The 25,142-nt window shown below is 38.6% G+C and overlaps 1 protein-coding gene across 4 annotated transcripts in view; it reads right to left on the bottom strand.

The window, feature by feature from the left end:
• The window catches only part of CFI (complement factor I), an 85,975-nt gene that overhangs the window by 48,979 nt on the left and 11,854 nt on the right, over positions 1-25,142 (bottom strand). For 2 of the 4 annotated variants that reach the window (XM_073237184.1, XM_037001174.2), the window contains 2 exons: positions 12,560-12,604; positions 1,282-1,561 (listed from right to left, as the gene is read on the bottom strand). In XM_073237184.1, coding sequence (XP_073093285.1) covers positions 1,282-1,561; positions 12,560-12,604 — 325 coding nt within the window. The remainder of the gene's footprint in view (positions 1-1,281; positions 1,562-12,559; positions 12,605-25,142) is intronic. The other 2 variants (XM_073237186.1, XM_073237187.1) reach the window with 1 other exon arrangement.

Here is a 25,142-nt window from a genome sequence, read left to right as displayed (position 1 = left end):
GTGGTAAGCAGTTACTTTATTAGGGCTCATTATGTGTCAGTGGCTGGCTACCCAGGTATATAGATTATCATAAAATCCTCACATCAGATCCATGAAGATAGACCGATACTTATGCCCAGTTTTACGTATGAGGAACCTAAATTCCTCCATTTTTATTGCGGTTAAGGTACTCACTCAGGTGGTGAGTCTGGGAATCTGAACCTGCTATACTGATCTCACTCCAAAGTCCATGCTTTTAAAAGTAACCTAAACAAATAATGAAAATGTAAGAAAGGTTTATGTATTGTCATATATTTAAGGCATTTAACACCTCAAGAGAATAAAAGTGTGACACTGACAAAACGATCTCCCCAGCTACTTTCCTCCTCTCCTGCAGGCTGCTGAGATGGGCACCAATAAAGAGCTTTCTTCCTTCTGTCCCACCGTACCTCAACATCTTAACGTGGCATCACAAAAAAATTTAGGATACTGTGTGCTGGCGTAAGTCATGGTGACTTTAAAAAGAATGTTTTAATCATTCCTCTGTAAATTCATGAAGTGCTTGTGATAGCTGATATCAGAAGACACTGAGCTTGAGGTTAGCTGTAAGAGCTAAGATTTCATGAGCACTTTCTGTGTGCCAAACACTGTATGAAGAGCTTTGCATTCTTTATTTTATTTAATTTTCACACGAGTCTTAGGAGTTAGGAACTACTATTATTCACATTTTACAGATGTGGAACCTGGGACCCAGAGAGGTCACAAAGCTTGTCAACAAACAAGATGGGGCTGGGAGGGACTTGCAGTTGAATCTGTCAGTGAAAACCCTAATCTTAACCATTCCTTTCCTTCACTTTTTCATCTTCTAAGGTCCCAGCCTCCTCACTACATTGGGAACCTGGACGGAGTGGAGATTAGCTCTCTGATCTGGTGTGTCAAGTTTGCTAGGTTGGAGTATGTCATAGGTCAGCAGTGGCCTGAGTTCCCCTTGGATCAGGGCCAGTGGGGTTGGGGCTAGAGGGAGGGGTAGAGGCTTGGGGGATGGATGCGGGAAGAAATTAGTGGGGCTGGAGTTCCAGAGTGGGGACCGCACCAGTACCAAGCTCATGTAAATATTTTTTCCTGGGTTCTAGCTAGATTCTGGTGATCCCTAATTCCTTTGGTTATTATCCCAATTACTACTGAGGACCTATGGAGGAATTCTGAATTGTCAGCATAACATTTCATAGGAAAAATATTTTCTGAAGAAAGTATGGTATACAACTTCCTTCTTATATCGAGGAATAAACGAGGCTTTCCCACCTTCAGATGTGCATTCTCCAGAATTTAAAAACTTTGCCTCTGGACGAAGACATTCAAAACTCTTTTGCTGACAGTAAGTTGGGTAGGTTCTCCTGTTAGTTGAACACACCATGGTGCCATTCTTTGGGCACTGATAAGGGAGTTTACACATACAGATCCCATCGATGCATTTCTGCCATGGTTGGCAGAAGACTTTATTGCAGGAGAGATGTGTGTATTTTTCAGCTAAGCACTTTTTCTCCACCAGATTCTCTCCGGAGAGGTCTGATGTCAAAGTGAACTAGAAAACACAAAATAAACATTAATGTAACAACAAACTAAAATCTTTTCAAAGATGAATAAGTGAAGGAAAAGAACAAAACAGCCTCACCTACCCCAGAGTACAGGTGAGGGTGATGTGGTCTGGCGGGTTTAGAATCAGGCATACTGGCTTCTAGTCCCAGCTTGGGCACTTAGAGTTAACGGCCGTGAGCAAGTTACTTACCCCAGGGAAATGTGAAGTTTCCTCATCTGTAAAGTGGGAATGATATCTTCTAGTGTGTAGGATTATTACAAGGATTTGTTTATATGCATAGAAGGTTGGCAGGTACTAGGCATGAAATCAGTGGGAGCTATTGTTATCCTAAAGCAAACGTAAAATCCTGCCTTTAAAAAATCACATCAGTCACATTAGGAAGTAAAAAATTTAAAGCTAAATTTAGTCTCATGGAATGAACAGATGGATGAAATTGATTAACTCTATTAATAAATGCATTTTTTAAATGACTACTGTGTGCCAAACTTCTCTAAAATGAACATAGCCTTGAGGCTCCGTCTTCAAAGGTTGGATATTGAGGCAGCAGAAACACACATTAATAACTGGGTACAAAGCACACTGTGGTAAGTGATATAGTAATGGTACAAATATGACAGAATTTTCGTGGAGAACCACAGTGGAAGAGAATAAATCTTTTTACTGGGATTTAAAAAGGCCTCATGCATGTGGTAACAGTTGAGCAAGATGAGGAAGGACAGGTGCTAGCAGAGGGCTGGTATTAGCAAAACACAGGATACAGGATGTATTTAAGGAATCACGAGCAACTAATGGGCAGACAGGGTTGGTTGTGCTTCAAATGGGGTGATCACTGGTCAGGAAATAGGAGGAAGGGGCAGGGCAGCAGGAGTGGAGCATGGGAATGGTTTGGGTAGCCATTCAAGCAAGCAAAAGCAATAGCACTGGATAATTTATCCATGTAGAGGCTAAGGGGGAATTCTCAGTTTTGAGGTTGAGTGATAGTAAGGCAATGTAATGCCATTAGTCAAAATAGGTATGAACTTAAAGTAGAGCATTATGAATTCGATTTGGGACCTGTTGAATCTAAGGTAACTAAAGGACATTGTTTGGGAGATACTTTGTAGGAAAGAGAAATGTATGTGTGAAGTTTGGAATACAGATCATCAGCTCATTTATCATTGAATTCAATAAATGAGTTAGCAAGCACAGCTCTGGGCTGGGGAGTGCCTAAGGATGGGACCAGAGGAATAAAAGTCCCTGTCCTAAGGAGCACACCGACCTGAAGAGAGGCAGGAAGTCTGATGGACAATTTCTCTGGTAGACATGGGCAGGGCAGGCCATTAGGACAGTGTTCTAGCCACTGGCCTTAATAGAAAGTGTAGGAACATTTCTAGGAAATGCTGATATCTGGGCTGAGTTCTAAGGGTGCTGAGATGGAGTCAGCCAGCAGAAGGAGTGGTGGATGGGCACTCCAGGCAGGACTGTGAGCAAGAGAACAGCATGTTTAAGGCTGGAGGATAGAGTTAGAGAGTGGTGGAGGATAAAGAGGCAGGTCCTGAGGAAACCACTGAGGGACTTTATAAGCAGGGAAGCAAATTTGCATTTGAGGAAAATTTCTCGGGCAATTGGAACAGACAGACAGAAGGCCAATTAGACCTGCAGGAATCCAGAGGAAATACAATGCAGGCTGGGAACAGGCTAATTGGGTCAAAGTCAGTTGTGGAAAGGGAGTGATCTCTCTGTCCCCTGATTATTCCCTCTGGAGGATGGGCATCCTGTCCTCTAGTCTCCCCAGGCCCCCAGCAATGAGAGCCCCCTCTTTTCTCAGTGTGCCCCAGCTGCAGTAACAGCAAGCTAGGGCAGAAACTAATCAAACAATCTTTAAACATTGTTATGAAGACAAATAAAAACCAGTCAATTAAAACCGTACGAAAATTTGCAAAACCTGTGAAAGTCATTTTATTCAATATACTCTTCAGCAAACTTTATTTAGCTATAGAAACAAGAAAATTTGACAAGTTGGCAATTCACTACACTGGCTTTTGCACACTGATCTAGAATGAAATCTACTAGTTACATAGATTTCATGGTTCCATGTACATAGTAGAGTTGAAATGTTTGCAATTATTTAGCTCCTAGTCCTCACTGACAAAACTGTAAGTGCCCTGTCAGCAGGGATTACCTCCTTTCTATGCATTACTCTTATATTAAAGGAGTGATATTCCAACTGGGTGCAAGTAGAAAACAACTTGATTCTTTCCCATTTTTATCTCTGTAAATTCTTTGAGGTCTCATTTTTCTTGATCTTTGAAAACTTGGGTAAATGTCATAACTTTTCCATCACACTTAGAGTAGAGGAAAAATTAAAAATTAAAAGACTTTTAGTCCCAGGAACAGTCATATAACAGCAATTACCATGTCCTGTCCTGTGTAATCACTGAGAAGTGGACTATCATTTTGGGTGAAACTTCTCTGAACTCAGACTCACTTTAGGGTGAGATGGGCTTAGAAGTCATCTAATGAATGGTAAGCAAGAAAGAAAACAATGAACAAAAGAAAGAGAGAAAGAAAGCGAGAGAGAGAGAGAGAGAGAGAGAGAGAGAGAGAGAGAGAGAGAGAGAGAGAGAGAGAGAGAAAGAAAGAAAGAAAGAAAGAAAGAAAGAAAGAAAGAAAGAAAGAAGAGAGAGAAAGAAAGAGAGAGAGAGAGAAAGGCAGACAGAAAGAGAGAAAGAGAGAGAAAAGAAAGGAAGAAAGGCAGACAGAAAGAGAAAGAAGGAAAGAAAGAAGGAAAAAGAAAGAAAAAGAGAGAGAGAGAAAGGCAGACAGAAAGAGAGAGAAAGAAAGAAAGAAAGAAAGAAAGAAAGAAAAAAAGAAAGAGAGAAAGAGAGAGAGAGAGAAAAAAAGAAAGAAAAAAAGAAAGAAAGAAAGGAAGAAAGGAAGGAAGGAAGGAAGGAAGGAAGGAAGGAAGGAAGGAAGGAAGAAAGAAAAAGAGAGAGAGAGAAAAGAAAGGAAGGAAGAAAAGCAGACAGAGAGAGAAAGAAGGAAGGAAGGAGGGAGGGAAGGAAGGAAAAGAAAAAAGCCCAATAAAGATAGAACATTGAGGAGAGTTGACATTTAAAGAGTTGCAGATGTGGGGTAAGCAGAAGAGTCTTCGCTTCCCAGTCAGACGGATGTTGCTATGAGTGTCTAATGGTGCAGAGAGCGTCAGAGGATGAAGGCCGAAAAAAGACCACTGATTTTGATGAACAAAGATCATGGGACCCTTTGAAGAAATAGTTTTAACTGAGGGTTAACACAAAATTGGTGAGTTGAGGCCAGAATGGGAAGTGAAGAAACAAAAGCAGAAGTATAGGCTAACCTTTTTTATTGATCTTGTGCTTAGATTTGGGAGTCTGAACACAGGCTTACAAAAATAACATCTCTGCTTCCTCTCCAGCCCCATTAAAGTGAGAGTAAAAGAATTTTTTTAAAAAGGCACAACCAGTAAGGCCAGAGAGAATGGGTAGGACTACAGACTTGAGATATTATCAAAATATTGAAAGCTGGAAAGCATATGGCCTGGTGGTAAAACAGATTTAGCAGACCATGGAGAACTGAAACCCATGCCTTATGAGTAAGGCCATAAGAACAAAGCACATTCACCCCACAGAACCACAGAAAAGCTTAGAGATTGGAGCACCTAGTAGCTCTGAAGAAGATGGAGTACCTAAAAAAACAGAAGACTAGTGAAAGAAATGGTTGTATGAAAAGGTTATTATGGAATCCATTGTAAATAGCTGAAGAAAAAGCAAAGATTTGAAAGTGGTTGTCCCTGAAACAAAAGCAAAAATAAACAAATAGGATTACATCAAACTAAAAAGCTTCTGCACAGCAAGGAAACTCTCAACAAAAAAAGGTAACCTACTGTATGGAAGAATATATTTGCAAATGATATATCTAATAAGCAGCCAATATTCAAACTACATAAATAACTCATATACCTCAACACCAAAAAAAACAAATAATCCAATTAAAAAATGGACAGAGGACCTGAACAGACATTTTTCCAAAGGAGACATACACATGAAAAGATGCTCCACATCACTAATCATCAGGGAAATGCAAGTCAAAACCACAATGAGATATTATTTCATACCAGCAAGAATGCTCACTATCCAAAACATAAGTAACTGTTGGCGACGTTGTGGAGAAAAGGGAACCCTCCTGCACTGTAGGTGTGAATGTAAATTGGTCCACAGCCACTGTGGAAAACAGTATGGAGGTTCCTCAAAAAACCAGAAATAGAAATATTTCCACCAATTCCACTTCTGAGTATTTACCCAAGGAAAACAAAAAAACTAATTCAAAAATATATATGCGCATCCCTATGTTTATTGCTGTATTATTTACAATAGCCAAGATATGGAAGCAACCCAGGTGCCCACTGATAGATGAATAAAGAAGATACAGTACATATACACAATGGAATATTATTCTGCCATAAAAAAGAAGGAAACCTTGCCATCTGCAACAACATGGATGGACCTAGAGGGTATTACGCTAAGAGAAAAAAGCCAGGCAGAAAAAGACAAATCCCATGTGATTTCACTTATATGTGGAATCTAAAAAAACAGAATAAACAAACAAAAAATGGTGAAGGGAATAAAGAGGCATAAACTACAATTTGTTAAATAAGTCATAGAATGGAAGTACAACATAGAGAATATAACCAATAATACTGTGATATGCTATGGTAATAGGTGGCAACTACACATACCATGGCAAGCATCTAGTAATATATATAATTATTGAGTCACTATGTTGTACATCTGAAATCAATACAATATTGTATGTCAACTTTATTCCAACAATAAATTCCAAACAAACAAATAAAAACAACAACAGAAAATATCAGAAAAAAGAAAAAGAAAGTGATTGTCGCTGGACAGAGAATCAGAGTTAAGGAGGGCTGTGATAAGGGTATTATATGTTATAAGCAAGGATAATTGATTGGTGATCTTAACTGACTCGTCAGTATGTACATCCAACCAATTATTAAACATTTTCAATATCACCATGGTTTTAAGTGTAACAGGATTATTTGCCTTTGTCAACAGTATACATGAACCAATTTGATCAAAAAAATGAAAAAGAATGCCATGCTTTCAGTAGAGAAAAGATTAAGTGTTAGGCTTTGAAGGAGAAAAAAATGGATGGGATAGTAGCATAAAGTGACACAGAGTAAATAAAGATTTTTGTTGTTAGGACAGAAAAGATTGCATCATGACTATAGGCTAAGGTTAGGAATCTAAGATAATGGAAATGATTGAACCTTTAAGAGAAAGAGAATGAAAGTGTTGAAACAGGTTAAGAAGATAGGAGGAGGAATAACCAGAAGACTGTCTTAGAACTTAAGCAGCTTTTTTTTTCTATTCCTACAATTTCTTATTTCAAGTTGGAATAAATTTTATGATAATCTTACCACTTAAAATTTCAGGTTGAAGGTAATGGCTAACACTAACACAGTTGCTATTGACAACTGCAATAATCAAAAAAGCAGAAAATTTTTGTGAGGCAATAGCTGGGGACAGTAAGAGTAAGGTTTGTTTATCGACTGTGTAAAACATCATGACATTAAGCTTCTGAAAGGATTGGGTAAGTTACATGTGTCGGCAGGTCCTCAGTGTCTAGAGCAGTGGGATGATGATCTTTGAGGATAATATTAAAGGGTTTGTAAATGCATTTGTACACCAGTCTTTGCCTGATGACAGAATAGTAAACTATGTCTCATATACATTTATGTATATACACTACCTTTCTGATGTATGTAGATGCACTCAAGATTAATAAGATGCAAAAAATTAAAAATATTTAAACCATCTCTGAAATTACATTGACTTTATCACTTTCTTTCTTCCCACAACAAAAGATAATAAAATAACAACTACTATTAATTAGATGGTATAAGATGGGGTGGTAGATTTAAGTATTATTTATTTTTTAATTTAATTCTTTTTGGTATCAATATACACTTACATGAACATTGTGGTTGCTATACTGCCTTCCCCATGCCCCACCCTACATTATGTGTGCTAATCATATTGCCTCTTTTCCCCCTTATACCTCCCTTCCCACTCATCCTCCCCAGTCCCTTTCCCTTTGGTAACTGTTAGTCCATTCTTGGGTTCTGTGAGTCTGCTGCTGTTTTGTTCCTTCAGTTTTTTTCTTTGTTCTTATACTCCACAGATGAGTGAAGTCATTTGATACTTGTCTTTCTCCACCTGGCTTATTTCACTGAGCATAATACCCTCTAGCTCCATCCATGTTGTTGCCAGTGTTAGAATTTGTTTTCTTCCTATGGATGAATAATATTCCATTGTGTATATGTACCATATCTTCTTTATCCATTCATCTACTGATGGACACTTAGGTTGCTTCCATTTCTTGGCTATTGTAAATAGTGCTGTGATAAACATAGGGGTGCATCTGTCTTTTTCAAACTGGGCTCCTGCATACTTAGGGTAAATTCCTAGGAGTGGAATTCCTGGGTCAAATGGTATTTCTATTTTGAGTTTTTTGAGGAACCTCCATACTGCTTTCCACAATGGTTGAACTAATTTACATTCCCACCAGCAGTGTAGGAGGCTTCCCCTTTCTCCACAACCTCGCCAACATTTGTTGTTGTTTGTCTTTTAGATGGCAGCCTGGCAGCCATCCTAACTGGTGTGACGTGATATCTCATTGTGGTTTTAATTTGCATTTCTCTGATGATTAGCGATGTGGAGCATCTTTTCATGTGTCTGTTGGCCATCTGAATTTCTTCTTTGGAGAACTGTCTGTTCAGATCCTTTGCCCATTTTTTAATTGGGTTATTTGCTTTTTATTATTGAGGTGCATGAGCTCTTTGTATATTTTGGATGTCAATCCTTTATTGGATATGTCATTTAGGAATATATTCTCCCATACTGTAGGATGCCTTTTTGTTCTACTGATGGTGTCCTTTGCTGTACAGAAGCTTTTTAGTTTGATATAGTCCTACTTGTTCATTTTTCATGTTTATATTCAAGAGAGTTTTGCCTATATTTTCTTCAAAGAGTTTTATGGTTTCATGACTTACATTCAGGTCTTTGATCCATTCTGAGTTTACTTTTGTATGGAGTTAGACAGTAATCCAGTTTCATTCTCTTACATGTAGCTGTCCAGTTTTGCCAACACCAGCTATTGAAGAGGCTGTCATTTCCTGATTGTATATCCATGGCTCCTTTATCATATATTAATTGGCCATATATGCTTGCGTTAATATCTGGACTCTCTATTCTGTTCTACTGGTCTATGGGTCTGTTCTTGTGTCAATACCAAATTGTCTTGATTACTGGGGCTTTGTAGCAGAGCTTGAAGTCAGGGAGCATAATTCCCCCTACTTTATTCTTCCTTCTCAGGATTGCTTTGGCTATTTGGGGTCTTTTGTGGCTCCATATGAATTTTAGAACTATTTGTTACAGTTCATTGAAGAATGCTGTTGGTATTTTGATAGGGATTGCATTGAACCTGTATATTGCTTTAGGCAGGATGGCCATTTTGCAATATTCATTCTTCCTACCCAAGAGCTTGGGATGAATTTCCATTTATTAGTGTCCTCTTTAATTTCTCTTAGGAGTGTCTTGTAGTTTTCAGGGTATAGGTCTTTCACTTCCTTGGTTAGGTTTATTCCTAGGTATTTTATTCTTTTTGATGCAATTGTGGATAGAATTGTTTTCCTGATTTCTCTTTCTGCTAGTTCATCATTAGTGTATAGGAATGCAACAGACTTCTGTGTATTAATTTTGTATCTTGCAACTTTGCTGAATTCAGATATTATTTCTAGTAGTTTTGGAGTTGATTCTTCACGGTTATGTACAATATCATGTCATCTGCAAACAGTGACAGTTTGACTTCTTCCTTAACAATATGGATACCTTTTATTTCTTTGTGTTGTCTGATTGCCATGGCTAGGACCTCCAGTACTATGTTGAATAAAAGTGGAGAGAGTGGGAAACCCTGTCTTGTTCCTGATTTTAGGTGAACAGCTTTCAGCTTCTCACTATTAAGTATGACGTTGCCTGTGGGTTTGTCACATATGGCCATTATTATGTTGAGGTACTTGCCCTCTATACCCATTTTGTTGAAAGTTTTTATCATGAACGAATGTTGAATTTTGTCGAATACTTTTTCGGCATGTATGGAGATGATCATGTGGTTTTTGTCCTTCTTTTTGTTGATGTGGTGGATGATGTTGATGGATTTTCAAATGTTGTACCATCCTTGCATCCCTAAGTATTTTTTAATGTTTATCTTTGTGGGAAACATTAATACTGTTTATGAAAATCTTATTTTACTCTACTTCCAGGCAAATGTGAAAACTGTACTTCCTTCTTGAGGTTGAATGTGGTGCTAACTTGCTTTGGCCAATGAAACATAAGCTGAAGCAACATGAATTGGTTTCTGGTAGCACTTAATTGCCAGTGTTCAACAACCCAACTTTCATGTGCCCGGCCACAGTGATCATGGATACATGAGTGCAGGGATACCATAGAATCACAGTGGCCTAGAATGATGAACCAACAAATGAGAGATGGATACCTGAGTCACCCAGGCCCACAGTGGACTTTGGATAGCAAAAATTAACTTTTGTTGTATTAAACCACAGAGATCTTGGAATTGGTTCTTAGTGCTGTGTAGCCTATACTGTGTGGTAGGCTAGATAACTAGATATAGTCTTGATGGCCTGAATCCTTGAGAACCACTTGTCTAGGGAGTATGGGATTTTATTCTGTATGTAGCTATGTGAGCTGACTGAGCATGCCAAAGAAGTTTCTCCCATTTTTATTGAGCCTGGAGTTATAAGCTGGAAAAGAAGACTACAAATACATGGATCAAGTATCCCCAGTTGTGGTCATAGCCCATCAGCATCAAAATCACCTGAGGTGCACCCACCATTTTACACATGCAGATTCTTGGCCCCAAACAACAGACATCAGGATCAAAATCTCTGGGGAAGACCGTGGAATCTGTATTTTAAACGAATTCCATAAGGTTTCTTATGCCTGCCAAAGACTGAGAACCACTCCTATTGATAAATAATTTTCAAAGTGGGTTACATATACCTTGAGAGTATGAAGATAACCCAGTGGGTAAGATAATAGAAATTATCTTAATTTGTATGCTTACTGAAAAGGTCAGAAGAAAGCAATTAATCGTTACTATTTAAATATGGATTGACACTTGGGCCTGCATTCATAGCACATTCATTCGGCATTTACTGAGAGCCTACTATGTGCCAGGCACTGCCTTAGGTACTGGGGATACAAAAATGAATAGCACAGCATGGAGCTTACATCTCTAATAGGAGAAGATAGATGAAAATGAATAAAGAATAAATACTTAGTATGATATAAGGTGACAAATGCTATGCAAGGTTAGAAGGATGGAGATTGGGGAGAGTGAGGGGATGACTGTTATTTCATACAGGATTGTCAGGGAACACTTTGGGGACAAATTTACCTTGGAGCAGATACCTGGAGGTGAGTGAACAAGCCATGCACATTTCTAGAGGTGAAGTGTTATGGTCAGAGGAGCAACCAGTGCAAAAGCTGTGGGGTAAGAACACATGTAGTATGCTCTTGGTCCAGGAGTCCAGTGTGACTCAAGGGGGATAAGTGGCTGGAGGGAGGATAGGAGTAGGTGAGGCCAGAGAATTGGAGGGGCAGGTAACTGATCATGTAGGACCTTGTGGGCTACTTTGAAGGCTTTGGCTTATTCTCTGAATGAGATATAAAGCCACTGAGGGTGTGAGCCTGCCAACATTGAGAGGCTGGGCAGATTATGAAGAATTAGTAAAAGAGATGAAAAGATGTGGCTAGCAAAGTGAAAGACAAATAAATGAAAATGGCAACACAGAGGCAAAGAGAAGGAAGGAGAGATTATCAGCTGTGTCTAATGCTTCCCCAGGTAGAGGGTGATCTTGACAAATGTAATTTTGGTGGAATGGTGGGAACTCAAGCCTGACTGTGTTCAAGAAAGAATGGAAAAAGAGAAATTGGGCTTAGCAAGTTTTTGAGAGTTTAGATATAAGGGGGCAGAGAGAAATGGAGTGATATTTGGAGGGGGATATGAGGTCAAAAGAAGGTTTTTAAGATGGAGGACCATATAAATGTGCCTTTTTAAAGAACATTTTAGATCATATGATCTATTTTAGCATACGTAATCACAAAGGGCAAGTGGCTTAGAGATTCATATAATGAAGTGAATGCTGGATTGAAAATAACAACAAAATGCAATACCAATGAATAACAGAATGGAGATTCTACACTTTTAATTCCAGTAGAAGTTGTTCATCAGTCACATCACTAAATTAAAACCAATGAAAAGCTAACCAGATATGATAAGAAATCAGCTCTGCCCCCCAATCAGTAGTGTTAAAATAATTATTTAAAATATAGATTTATATTTAATATCATTAAGGATGAGCCTCTCCTTATGTTTAATCTTTATGTTGCTCTTTGTGAGGTTTATTTTCCAACTAATATGCTATTAAATAAAATGAAAAATTTCAAAAATAGTGAAGTGTGTTTAATGGCATTATTCCATTAATGGTGAAAATTATTAAAATATTATTTATGTGTTTAAAGTCATGCTTGCTTTTTAAAGGTTCATTTACTTGTATAGCGGTGTATTTATTTAAAAATACGTATATTCACATATACTCGGGGTACATACTCAAAAATTTTTAGCAATTACTACTATGGCCTACTCATTGACAAAGCATAGATTCAACTTTCAGCTGCTGCTGTTTTTTGTATGTATGGGCTATTTTTAAAAACCTTTTCCATAGTATTTGTAATGATATAGCAATCATTTTGATGTGAACTTTGCTTTTTCATTCTAGGAAAGACTACTTTAAATTATTTCAGACAGATGGTTGGTGACTAGAAAACAAATATAAAACAATCTTCTGTTTAGCCCCAGCTTACAGCTGTATGGTCCTACCTCTGTCTTCTTCTGCAGCTTCTTTTTTTGTTTTTCACCTTGATCCTTTAGGCAAAAGAAAAAGAATGATCAACTATGAACAAGGTGAGGCAAAGCCCACCACTCCCCCCGCCCCACTCTGCTTTTTGTAAAAAAAAGTAGAAAGTTCCCTTTCTGCTGCTAACTAGCTATGTGATCTTGGGTAAGTGACTTGACCTTTCTGATTCTGTTTCATCTTCCATAAAATGTGGAAAATAAAAATAACATCCTCACAGAGTTGTTGTGAGGATCAAATGAAAAATGCATGGCAAAATACAAATAAACAAGTAAGATCCAATACAAATGCTAATATGATGATGCTTATGCCCCAATTCTTTTGCCCACCCTCCGTCCCAGTCCTTTGCTGAGCCCCTCACTGGGGGCAGGCCTGGAGTCTAGAGGTGGGAAAACAGCAGTCCTGGCCAGTGACTTGCTTTGGTCAACAGGAAGTCAGCAGATGTGACATAAGAGATGCTTGCAAAGTACTTGTGTAACTGGGTTTATCCTTTTGCTTCTCTGCCCCAGCTGACAAGAACATGCGCAGTCCAGCCAAGAGGAACCACTCCAGCTGAGCCCAGCCTAGAACTATTTCAGCTTAGATGAGCTGATCCACAGCTAACTTGCAGATCAGATTAGTAAATAAAGTTGTATGCCCTGGAGAATTTGTAATGGTTGTATTATTATTAATATTATTATTATATTAACTGGTACAATCATGATTTCCCTGGAAAATATTGACAAAAAAATGGACGTTTCAAAAAGAGTAAACAATATAAAATTTTTATGGTTTCAGGTCTTACATTTAGGTTTTTAGTCCATTTATAGTTTATTTTTTTATATGTACAAATTTTGAGTTTATTTTATGTCTATTTTGTAAAATAGTTGTCCAGTTTCATTCTTTTATATGCAAAAAAATTAACTTGAAATGAATTAAAAACCTAAATACAAGACATGAAACCACAAAAATCCTGTAAGAACACACAGGTAGTAAACTCTTGTACATTGGCATTAGCAATGTCTTTCTAGATACACCTTTCCATGCTAGGGAAACAGAAGCAAAAATAAAAAAGTGGGACTATGTGAGGTGGAGCTAGGATGGCGGCGTGAGTAGAGCAGTGGAAATCTCCTCCCAAAAACACATAGAGCTATGAAAATATAACAAAGAAAAATCTTCCTAAAATAGAGACCACAGGACACAGGACAACATCCAGACCACATCCACACCTGCAAGAACCCAGCGCCTTGCGAAGGGGGTAAGATACAAGCCCCGGCCCGGCAGGACCCGAGCGCCCCTCCCCCCGGCTCCCAGCGGGTGGAAAGAAACCGGAGCGGTTTTTTTTTGGCGAGTGTTTTTTGGAAGCCTTAAAGGGACGGGCCCCCGTTGCTAGGGAGGCAGGGTGGCAGGACCGGTGAGCAGGTGCCTGGGACCGCACCTGAGGACAAAGAATATCCCACGTTTCTCCCTGCAGGACCGGCGGGCGGGTGCCTGAGACCGGCGCCTGAGGACGGAGGAAATCGCGCGTTTTTCCCCTTTTTTTTTTTTTTCTCTTTTTGGCGAGCACTTTTTGGAAGCCTTAAAGGGACAGGGACCCCGGTGCTAGGGAGGCAGGGCAGCGGGACTGGTGAGCAGGTGCCTGGGACCGGCGCCTAAGGACAAAGAATATCCCACGTTTTTCCCTGTGGGACCGGTGGGCAGGTGCCTGAGACCGGCACTTGAGGACAGAGGAAATCGCGCGTTTTTCCCCTTTTTTTTCCCTCTTTTTTGCGAGTGCTTTTTGGAAGCCTAAAAGGGACAGGGACCCCGGTGCTAGGGAGGCAGGGCGGTGGGACTGGTGAGCGGGTGCCTGGAACCGGCACCTGAGGACAAAGAATATCCCGCGTTTTTCCCTGTGGGACCGGTGGGTGGGTGCCTGAGACCAGCACCTGAGGACGGAGGAAATCGCGCGTTTTTCCCCTTTTTTTCTCTCTTTTTGGCGAGGGCTTTTTGGAAGCCTTAAAGGGACAGGGACCCCGGTGCTAGGGAGGCAGGGCGGCAGGACTGGTGAGCGGGTGCCTGGGACCAGCGCCTGAGGACAAAGAATATCGAGCGTTCTTTCCCTGCGGGACCGGTGGGTGGGTGCTTTTTGGAAGCCTTGAAAGGACAGGGACCCTGGTGCTAGGGAGACAGGGCAGCAGGACCAGTGAGCGGGTGCCTGGGACCAGCACCTGAGGACAAAAAAAAAAAAATCGTGTGTTTCTTCCTTTTTTTTTCTTTCTGTTCCCTCTCTCATTGTTGCTGTTGTTGTTTTGGTTTGGAGAGTGCTTTTTGGAAGTCTTAAAGGGGCAGGACAGGTCACTTAGACCAGAGGCAGGGAATCTGGGGATCTCTGGGCACTCTAACCCCCTGGGCAGCAGGGAGCACAGAGGCCCCTTACGGAGATAAATAGCCTCCTGGCTGCTCCCCCTCCAACGGGGCTCCACCATTTTGGAGGAACAGCTCCAGCCAGGCCAAGCCCACAGTAACAGCGGAGATAAACCCCATAGCAACTGGGCAGGAAGCAGAAGCCCTGTCTGCACACAGCTGCCCAGCACAAGCCACTAGAGGTCGCTATTCTCCCAGGAGAAGGCCACAAACCAACAAGAAGGGAAGCTCTTCCAGCGGTCACTTGTACCAGCTCTGCAAACTATCTCTATCACCATGAAAAGGCAAAACTACAGGCAGACAAAGATCACAGAGACAACACCTGAGAGGGAGACAGATCTAACTAGTCCTCCTGAGAAAGAATTCAAAATAAAAATCATGAACATGCTGACAGAGATGCAGAGAAAAATGCAAGAGCAATGGGATGAGATGCAGAGAAAAAAGCAAAGGCAGTGGGATGAGATGCAGAGAAAAATGCAAGAGCAGTGGGATGAAGTCCTGAAGGAGATCACAGATGTCAGGAAAGAGATCACAGAAGTGAAACAATCCCTGGAAGGATTTATAAGCAGAATGGATAAGATGCAAGAGGCCATTGAAGGAATAGAAGCCAGAGAACAGGAACGTATAGAAGCTGACATAGAGAGAGATAAAAGGATCTCCAGGAATGAAACAACACTAAGAGAAATATGTGACCAATACAAAAGGAATAACATTCGTATTATAGGGATACCAGAAGAGGAAGAAAGAGGAAAAGGGATAGAAAGTGTCTTTGAAGAAATAATTGCTGAAAACTTCCCCAAACTGGGGGAGGAAATAATCGAACAGACCATGGAATTACACAGAACCCCCAACAGAAAGGATCCAAGGAGGACAACACCAAGACACATAGTAATTAAAATGGCAAGGATCAAGGACAAGGAAAGAGTTTTAAAGGCAGCTAGAGAGAAAAAGGTCACCTATAAAGGAAAACCCATCAGGCTAACATCAGACTTCTCGACAGAAACCCTACAGGCCAGAAGAGAATGGCATGATATACTTAATGCAATGAAACAGAAGGGCCTTGAACCAAGGATACTGTATCCAGCATGACTATCATTTAAATATGATGGCGGGATTAAACAATTCAAAGACAAGCAAAAGCTGAGGGAATTTGCTTCCCACAAAGCACCTCTACAGGGCTGCTCTAGATGGGAGCACCCCTAAAAAGAGCACAGAACAAAACACACAACATATGAAGAATGGAGGAGGAGGAATAAGAAGGGAGAGAAGAAAAGAATCTCCATACAGTGTATATAACAGCTCAATAAGTGAGGTAAGTTAGGCAGTAAGATACTAAAGAAGCTAACCTTGAACCTTTGGTAACCACGAATCTAAAGCCTGCAATGGCAATAAGTACATATCTCGCAATAGTCACCCTAAATGTAAATGGACTTAATGCACCAATCAAAAGACATAGAGTAATAGAATGGATAAAAAAGCAAGACCCATCTATATGCTGCTTACAAGAAACTCACCTCAAACCCAAAGATAAGCATAGACTAAAAGTCAAGGGATGGAAAAACATATTTCAGGCAAACAACAGTGAGAAGAAAGCAGGGGTTGCAGTACTAACATCAGACAAAATAGACTTCAAAACAAAGAAAGTAACAAGAGATAAAGAAGGATACTACATAATGATAAAGGGCTCAGTCCAACAAGAGGATATAACCATTCTAAATATATATGCACCCAATACAGGAGCACCAGCATATGTGAAGCAAATACTAAGAGAACTAAAGAGGGAAATAGACTGCAATGCATTCATTGTAGGAGACTTCAACACACCACTCACCCCAAAGGATAGATCCACCGGGCAGAAAATAAGTAAAGACACACAGGCACTGAAGAACACACTAGAACAGATGGACCTAATAGACATCTATAGAACTCTACATCCAAAAGCAACAGGATATACATTCTTCTCAAGTGCACATGGAACATTCTCCAGAATAGACCACATACTAGTTCACAAAAAGAGCCTCAGTAAATTCCAAAATATTGAAATTCTACCAATCAATTTTTCAGACCACAAAGGTATGAAAGTAGAAATAAATTCTACAAAGAAAACAAAAAGGCTCACAAACACATGGAGGCTTAACAACATGCTACTAAATAATCAATGGATCAATGAACAAATCAAAATAGAGATCAAGGAATATATAGAAACAAATGACAACAACAACACTAAGCCCCAACTTCTGTGGGATGCAGCGAATGCAGTCTTAAGAGGAAAGTATATAGCAATTCACGCACACTTGAAGAAGGAAGAACAATCCCAAATGTATAGTCCAACATCACAATTATTAAAACTGGAAAAAGAAGAACAAATGAGGCCTAAAGTCAGCAGAAGGAGGGACATAATAAAGATCAGAGAAGAAATAAACAAAATTAAGAAGAATAAAACAATAGCAAAAATCAACGAAACCAAGAGCTGGTTCTTTGAGAAAATAAACAAAATAGATAAGCCTCTAGCCCAACTTATTAAGAGAAAAAGAGAGTCAACACAAATCAACATAATCAGAAATGAGAATGGAAAAATCACGACAGACTCCACAGAAATACAAAGAATTATTAAAGACTACTATGAAAACCTATATGCCAACAAGCTGGAAAACCTAGAAGAAATGGAAAACTTCCTAGAAAAATACAACCTCCCAAGACTGACCAAGGAAGAAACACAAAAGTTAAACAAACCAATTACGAGCAAAGAAATTGAAACAGTAATCAAAAATCTACCCAAGAACAAAACCCCGGGGCTGGACGGATTTACCTCGGAATTTTATCAGACACACAGAGAAGACATAATACCCATTCTCCTTAAAGTGTTCCAAAAAATAGAAGAAGAGGGAATACTCCCAAACTCATTCTATGAAGCCAACATCACCCTAATACCAAAACCAGGCAAAGACCCCACCAAAAAAGAAAATTACAGACCAATATCCCTGATGAATGTAGATGCAAAAATACTCAATAAAATATTAGCAAACAGAATTCAACAGTATATCAAAAGGATCATACACCATGACCAAGTGAGATTCATCCCAGAGATGCAAGGATGGTACAACATTCGAAAATCCATCAACATCACCCACCACATCAACAAAAAGAAAGACAAAAACCACATGATCATCTCCATAGATTCTGAAAAAGCATTTGACAAAATTCAACATCCATTCATGATAAAAACTCTCAGCAAAATGGGAATAGAGGGCAAGTACCTCAACATAATAAAGGCCATATATGATAAACCCACAGCCAGCATTATACTGAACAGCGAGAAGCTGAAAGCATTTTCTCTGAGATCGGGAACCAGACAGGGATGCCCACTCTCCCCACTGCTATTTAACATAGTACTGGAGGTCCTAGCCACGGCAATCAGACAAAACAAAGAAATACAAGGGATCCAGATTGGTAAAGAAGAAGTTAAACTGTCACTATTTGCAGATGATATGATACTGTACATAAAAAACCCTAAAGACTCCACTCCAAAACTACTAGAACTGATATCGGAATACAGAAAAGTTGCAGGATACAAAATTAACACACAGAAATCTGTAGCTTTCCTATACACTAACAATGAATCAATAGAAAGAGAAATCAGGAAACAATTCCATTCACCATTGCATCAAAAAGAATAAAATACCTAGGAATAAACCTAACTAAAGAAGTGAAAGACTTATACTCTGAAAACTACAAGTCACTCTTAAGAGAAATTAAAGGGGACACTAATAAATGGAAATTCATCCCATGCTCATGGCTAGGAAGAATTAATATCGTCAAAATGGCCATCCTGCCCAAAGCAATATACAGATTTGATGCAATCCATCTCAAATTACCAGCAACATTCTTCATTGAATTGGAACAAATAATTCAAACATTCATATGGAAACACCAAAGACCCCAAATTGCCAAAGCAATCCTGAAAAAGAAGAATAAAGTAGGGGGGATCTCACTCCGCATCTTCAAGCTCTACTACAAAGCCATAGTAATCAAGACAATTTGGTACTGGCATAAGAACAGAGCCACAGACCAGTGGAACAGATTAGAGACCCCAGAAATTAACCCAAACATATATGGTCAATTAATATTTGATAAAGGAGCCATGGACATACAATGGCAAAATAACAGTCTCTTCAACAGATGGTGCTGGCAAAACTGGACAGCTACATGTAGGAGAATGAAACTGGACCATTGTCTAACCCCATATACAAAGGTAAACTCAAAATGGATCAAAGACCTGAATGTAAGTCATGAAACCATTAAACTCTTGGAAAAAAACATAGGCAAAAACCTCTTAGACATAAACATCAGTGACCTCTTCTTGAACATATCTCTCCGGGCAAGGAAAACAACAGCAAAAATGAGCAAGTGGCACTACATTAAGCTGAAAAGCTTCTGTACAGCAAAAGACACCATCAATAGAACAAAAAGGAGCCCTACAGTATGGGAGAATATATTTGAAAATGACACATCCGATAAAGGCTTGACATCCAGAATATATAAAGAGCTCACACGCCTCAACAAACAAAAAACAAATAACCCAATTAAAAAATGGGCAGAGGAACTGAACAGACAGTTCTCTAAAAAAGAAATACAAATGGCCAACAGACACATGAAAAGATGCTCCACATCGCTAATTATCAGAGAAATGCAAATTAAAACTACAATGAGGTATCACCTCACACCAGTAAGGATAGCTGCCATCCAAAAGACAAACAACAACAAAAGCTGGCGAGGCTGTGGAGAAAGGGGAACCCTCCTACACTGCTGGTGGGAATGTAAATTAGTTCAACCATTGTGGAAAGCAGTATGGAGGTTCATCAAAATGCTCAAAACAGACCTACTATTTGACCCAGGAATTCCACTCCTAGGAATTTACCCTAAGAACACAGCAATCAAGTTCGAGAAAGACAGATGCACCCCTATGTTTATCGCAGCACTATTTACAATAGCCAAGAATTGGAAGCAACCTAAATGTCCATCGGTAGATGAATGGATAAAGAAGATGTGGTACATATACACAATGGAATACTACTCAGCCATAAGAAGTGGAAAAATCCAACCATTTGCAGCAACATGGATGGAGCTGGAGAGTATTATGCTCAGTGAACTAAGCCAAGCGGAGAAAGAGAAATACCAAATGATTTCACTCATCTGAGGAGTATAGGAACAAAGGAAAAACTGAAGGATCAAAACAGCAGCAGAATTACAGAACCCAAAAATGGACTAACAGGTACCAAAGGGAAAGGAATTTGGGAGGATGGGTGGGCAGGGAGATTTGGGGGGGGAACAAGAAGGGGGGGAATTAAGATTAGCATGCATGGTGGGGGAGGGAGAAAGGGGAGGGTGGGCTGCACAACACAGAGAGGACAAGTAGTGACTCTACAACATTTTGCTAAGCTTATGGACAGTAACCGTAATGTGGTTGTTAGGGGGGAACTGATATAGGGGAGAGCATAGTAAACATAGTATTCTTCATGTCAGTGTAGATTAAAAATTAAAAAAAAAAAAAGAAAGAAAGAAAGAAAAGGGGGATTACTCCTTGACAGGATAAAACTATTGGTAAATCAAAGATCAACGCATGCTTTAAATATCCTTAATGTTGATCACTTAAAGGGTGTCAGATGATCAGCTATGGAGGTACTCTTTTCTGATAATATTCCTTTCTCTTAAAAAAAAAAAAAAAAAAAGACAGTTACTGTGTGCTGACCTCCAATGAGTTCTGCACAGTGGTATAGAGGGCATGTCAAAGTGTGGGCAAAGGGTCTGTTTGTTTCTATGCAGAAGATCAAGGCCTAGCTTGGATACCCAGAAAATGAACTAAGATACGATATGAGAAGGAGCTTCCGGCATCAGCACTCTCTGGAGGACTTGTGCCGGGGGATGATCATCAAAAAGCCTCCACTGGTATCTGGACGATGCTGCGGTTGTGGCTGCATCCAGCCCACCATCTCCTGGACCTGCCATAGGAATGAGGAGGGAGATGTCTAGGCTGGCATGTGCATACAGTGAGACAACGAATTTGACCGGATCTGTACTGTTGGAACTCAACCAGGAGTTGGGAGGGGTGCAATTTGTAGCACTCCAAAATCTCATGACTATAGACTATCTATGGTTAAAAGAACATATGGGATGTGAACAGATCCCAGAAATGGGCTGCTTTGTCTGATGGTTCAAGTACAGTTGGACAATATCCATCATATCATAGATAAATTTTCACAAATGCCTAGGGTGCCTAAATGGTTTTCTTGGCTTCACTGGAGACGGATGGTAATTATAGATTTGCTTTGTTTATGTCACCGTATTCCTATTATGTTAATATGTGTGTGCAAACTAGTTAGTAGTTTAAAACCTATACATACTTAAGGTACTATACAAGAAGATATGTCAAAGAAATAATCAATCCTCCCATGTTTTCTTCCATATACTACCTCTATAGCTTTTCTTCTTCCTTCCTAATTACAACCCTTAAGTAGAATTCATGCCTCATATCGAATTTACCGAGTATCATAATTCCTCCAGGTGGTAAAGATACCTCGAGACAAGTGCTGGGCATAGAAGCCACAGGGCATAAATCTGCAAAGAAGTAAAAAGCTAAGCTTTGCAAACAATATGGCTTCTCTCTCAGTTACCAACTTTACATTTCCCTGTATGGCCCCGGAAGATGACTGGTTAGCCAGAGATGGGTAAGATTCCTCAAGGGAGGAACAACCTAAGACAGGCACAGTGGCAGGGGGGCCATCAGGTGAGAATTTGGGGACCAACAGAGGTGAGGCGCAGAACCTCACCCCCCCTGCTCTGAGAGAAATCTTCTGCATCCGTGGATGTCTTGCTGCCCTTGTCTAGCCTGGATTAATACTTAGTCCATAGGCACACACCTGATCATCTGATCATCTACATTTGCCCTCTTACAGCACTAAACTATGTTTTCTACCTTTATCTTGCATCTACCTACCACTTCAGCATTTTATTAAAAATAATAATAATAATAATAATAAAGGGAGAAATGTGGGATCAACATATAAATCAAGTACAAAAATCAAACGAATATTCATATTTGACCTGATTGTTTATAGGTCATAATGCATGATCAAAACCGAAAGTTTCTGTGATAAATGCCCTTGTACTGTTCACCATGTAAGAATTTATTCACTATGTAAGAATTCGTTCACCATGTAAGAACTTGTTCGTTATGCTTCAGAAGATTGGAGACTGACGAGAATTAGGCTTGAGATGGATTAATGATTGTACATTGAGCGTTGACCCCCCTATACTGAATTTTATTGTTGTTAACAACCATTTGATCAATAAATATGAGAGATGCCCCCTCAAAAAAAAAAAACTCATCAAATGTATACTTAAAATGCATGCATTTTTTACATGATGTAAATTATATCTTAAAGTTGATTTTAAAAGTAAAGAAAATTAAAAAGGGTTTACTTGAAAAAAAAATCAAATAATCATATGTGACTTGATTGTTTATAGTTCATGATGCATGATCAAAACCGAAAGTTTCTGTGATATGACTGCCCTTGCACTGTTCACCATGTAAGAACTTATTCACCATGTAAGAACTTGTTCACCATGTAAGAACTTGTTTGTTATGCTTCAGATAATTGGAGACTGTTGAGAATTAGGCTTGGGGTTGATTAATGATTGTGCATTGAGTCCCCTATACAGAATTTTATTGTTGTTAACAACCATTTGATCAATAAATATGAGAGATGCCCTCTCAAAAAAAAAAAAGCATAATTAATATGGAAATGTATGGTGATATAAGGTTTGTGTATCCATTCTGGATGATGTCAAGAGAACTTTTTAAGGTTCTTCTGTTTAAAGTTAAACCCGAGTTTCTCCTAGTCCTGGGGATACCTGGATGGGTAAAACAAACAAACACTAAGTACAAGAGTATTCTTAATTCTAGTTTTACTCACCAAATTATGAGACCTCCTTTGCCTTCAGATACCTTATGGCTACTAACAGGAATTTTCTAGGGCATGTTATATTCTGTTCTCAGTATGTTCTATCCTGTATTAACCAGCTTGTATTCAAATGATCTCTCTTGTGATGTTGTCTCCAGTGATTTCAGATTGTTGATAAAACTCCGGACCTGCAGCTATATAATTAATGATCCATAATAATGCTCTTGAATTTATTTCTTTTTTTCAATTTATGATTTCCCTCAGCTTTATTAATTAAAAAATAAAATCATATATATTTTAAAAAAAGGGAGAAATGTGGGATTCACATATAAATCAAGTGTAAAAATCAAATGAATAATCATATCTGACTTGATTGTTTATAGTTCATGATGCGTGATCAAAACTGAAAGTTTCTCTGATGACTGCCCTTGCTCTGTTCACCATGTAAGAACTTATTCACTATGTAAGAACTTGTTCACCATGTAAGAACTTGTTCGTTATGCTTCAGAAGATTGGAGACTGTTGAGAATTAGGCTTGGGGTTGATTAATGATTGTGCATTGAGTCCCCTATACAGAATTTTATTGTTGTAAACAACCATTTGATCAATAAATATGAGAGATGCCCTCTCAAAAAACTAAATTAATTAATTAATTAATTAAAAAAAAAAGTGGGACTATGTCAAACTAAAAATCTTTTACATACTAAAGAAAACCATCAACAAAATGAAATGACAACCTACTGAATGGGTGAAGATATTTGCAAATGATGCATCTGATAAAGGGTTAATATTCAAAATACGTAAAGATCTCATACAACTCAACATAAAAAAAATCTGTTTAAAAAATGGGCAGAAGACCTGAATAGACATTTCTCGAAAGAAAACATACAGGTGGCCAACAGACACATAAGAAGACGCTCAATGTCACTAATCATCAGGGAAATGTGAATCAAAACCACAATGAGATATTACCTCAGTAAAATAACCAGTCAGAATAGTTATTATCAAAAAGAGAAGAAATAACAAGTGTTGGTGAGGATGTGGAGAAAAGAGAACTCTTGTGCACTGTTGGTAGGAATGTAAAATGGTGCAGCCACTATGGAAAAATAGTGTGGAGTTTCCTCAAAAAAATTAAAAATAGAAATCTCATATTTTCCAATAATGCCACTTCTGGGTATTATACCTGAAGGAAACAAAAACTCTAACTGGAAAAGTTATATGCACCCCTATGTTTATAGCAGCATTATTTACAATAGCCAAAATATGGAAGCAACCTAAGTATCCATAGAAGAGTGAAGTGTCCACAGATAGATGAATGGGCAAAGAAGATGTGACACACGCACACACACACACACACACACACACACACACACACACACACACACGAATATTATTCAGCCATAAAATAGAATGTAATCTTGCCATTTACAACATGGATGGACCTACAAAGTATATTGTGCTAAGTAAAATAAGTCAAAAAGAGAAAGACAAATACCATATGGTTTCACTTTTATGTGGAATCTAAAAACAAAACAAAAAAATCCAGGAATAGACTCATAAATACTGAGAATAAACTGGTGGCTGCTAGAGGAGTGAGCAGGGGGAATGGGCAAAATAGGTGAAGGTGTTTAAGAGGTACAAACTTCCAGTTACATAATAAATAAGTCATGGGGATGAATATTGCAGCATAGAGAATACAGTCAATATTGTAATAACTATATGGTGACAGATGATAACTTATCATGGTGAGCATTTCATAATGTATATAATTATTGAATCATTATGTTGTACACTCAAAACCAGTATAATATTGTATATCAACTATGCTTCAATTAAAAAAAGTGTGTGCAGAAAAATGTAAATAAACATTTAATTTTGTTGAAATTCATATATATATATATATTCATGCTTATAAAAAATATAAAAGTAAAAAGTGAAATACATAGTACAATATAAGGAACAATTATTTTTAATTATATTAATGTATTCAATGAAAATGTATATATACTTGTATATAGGTCTGTTGTAGAATGAGTAATGTTACGGTTTAACAATTATATATATTAATAAAAAAGAATAAATTTCATTGTAAAGATATTCAAATTCAGTAAAATATTTCCTGTTTGAACCATTGTTTGCCTTCAGCAGATAAAAGATTTCACCTTTCAGTCTGTACTGTTTTACTATTTTATATTTTAAAAGT

This window comes from Manis javanica, chromosome 5, assembly GCF_040802235.1.
Source record: "Manis javanica isolate MJ-LG chromosome 5, MJ_LKY, whole genome shotgun sequence".
Lineage (NCBI taxonomy): Eukaryota > Metazoa > Chordata > Mammalia > Pholidota > Manidae > Manis > Manis javanica.
This window is presented reverse-complemented; position numbering and strand designations above follow the sequence as displayed.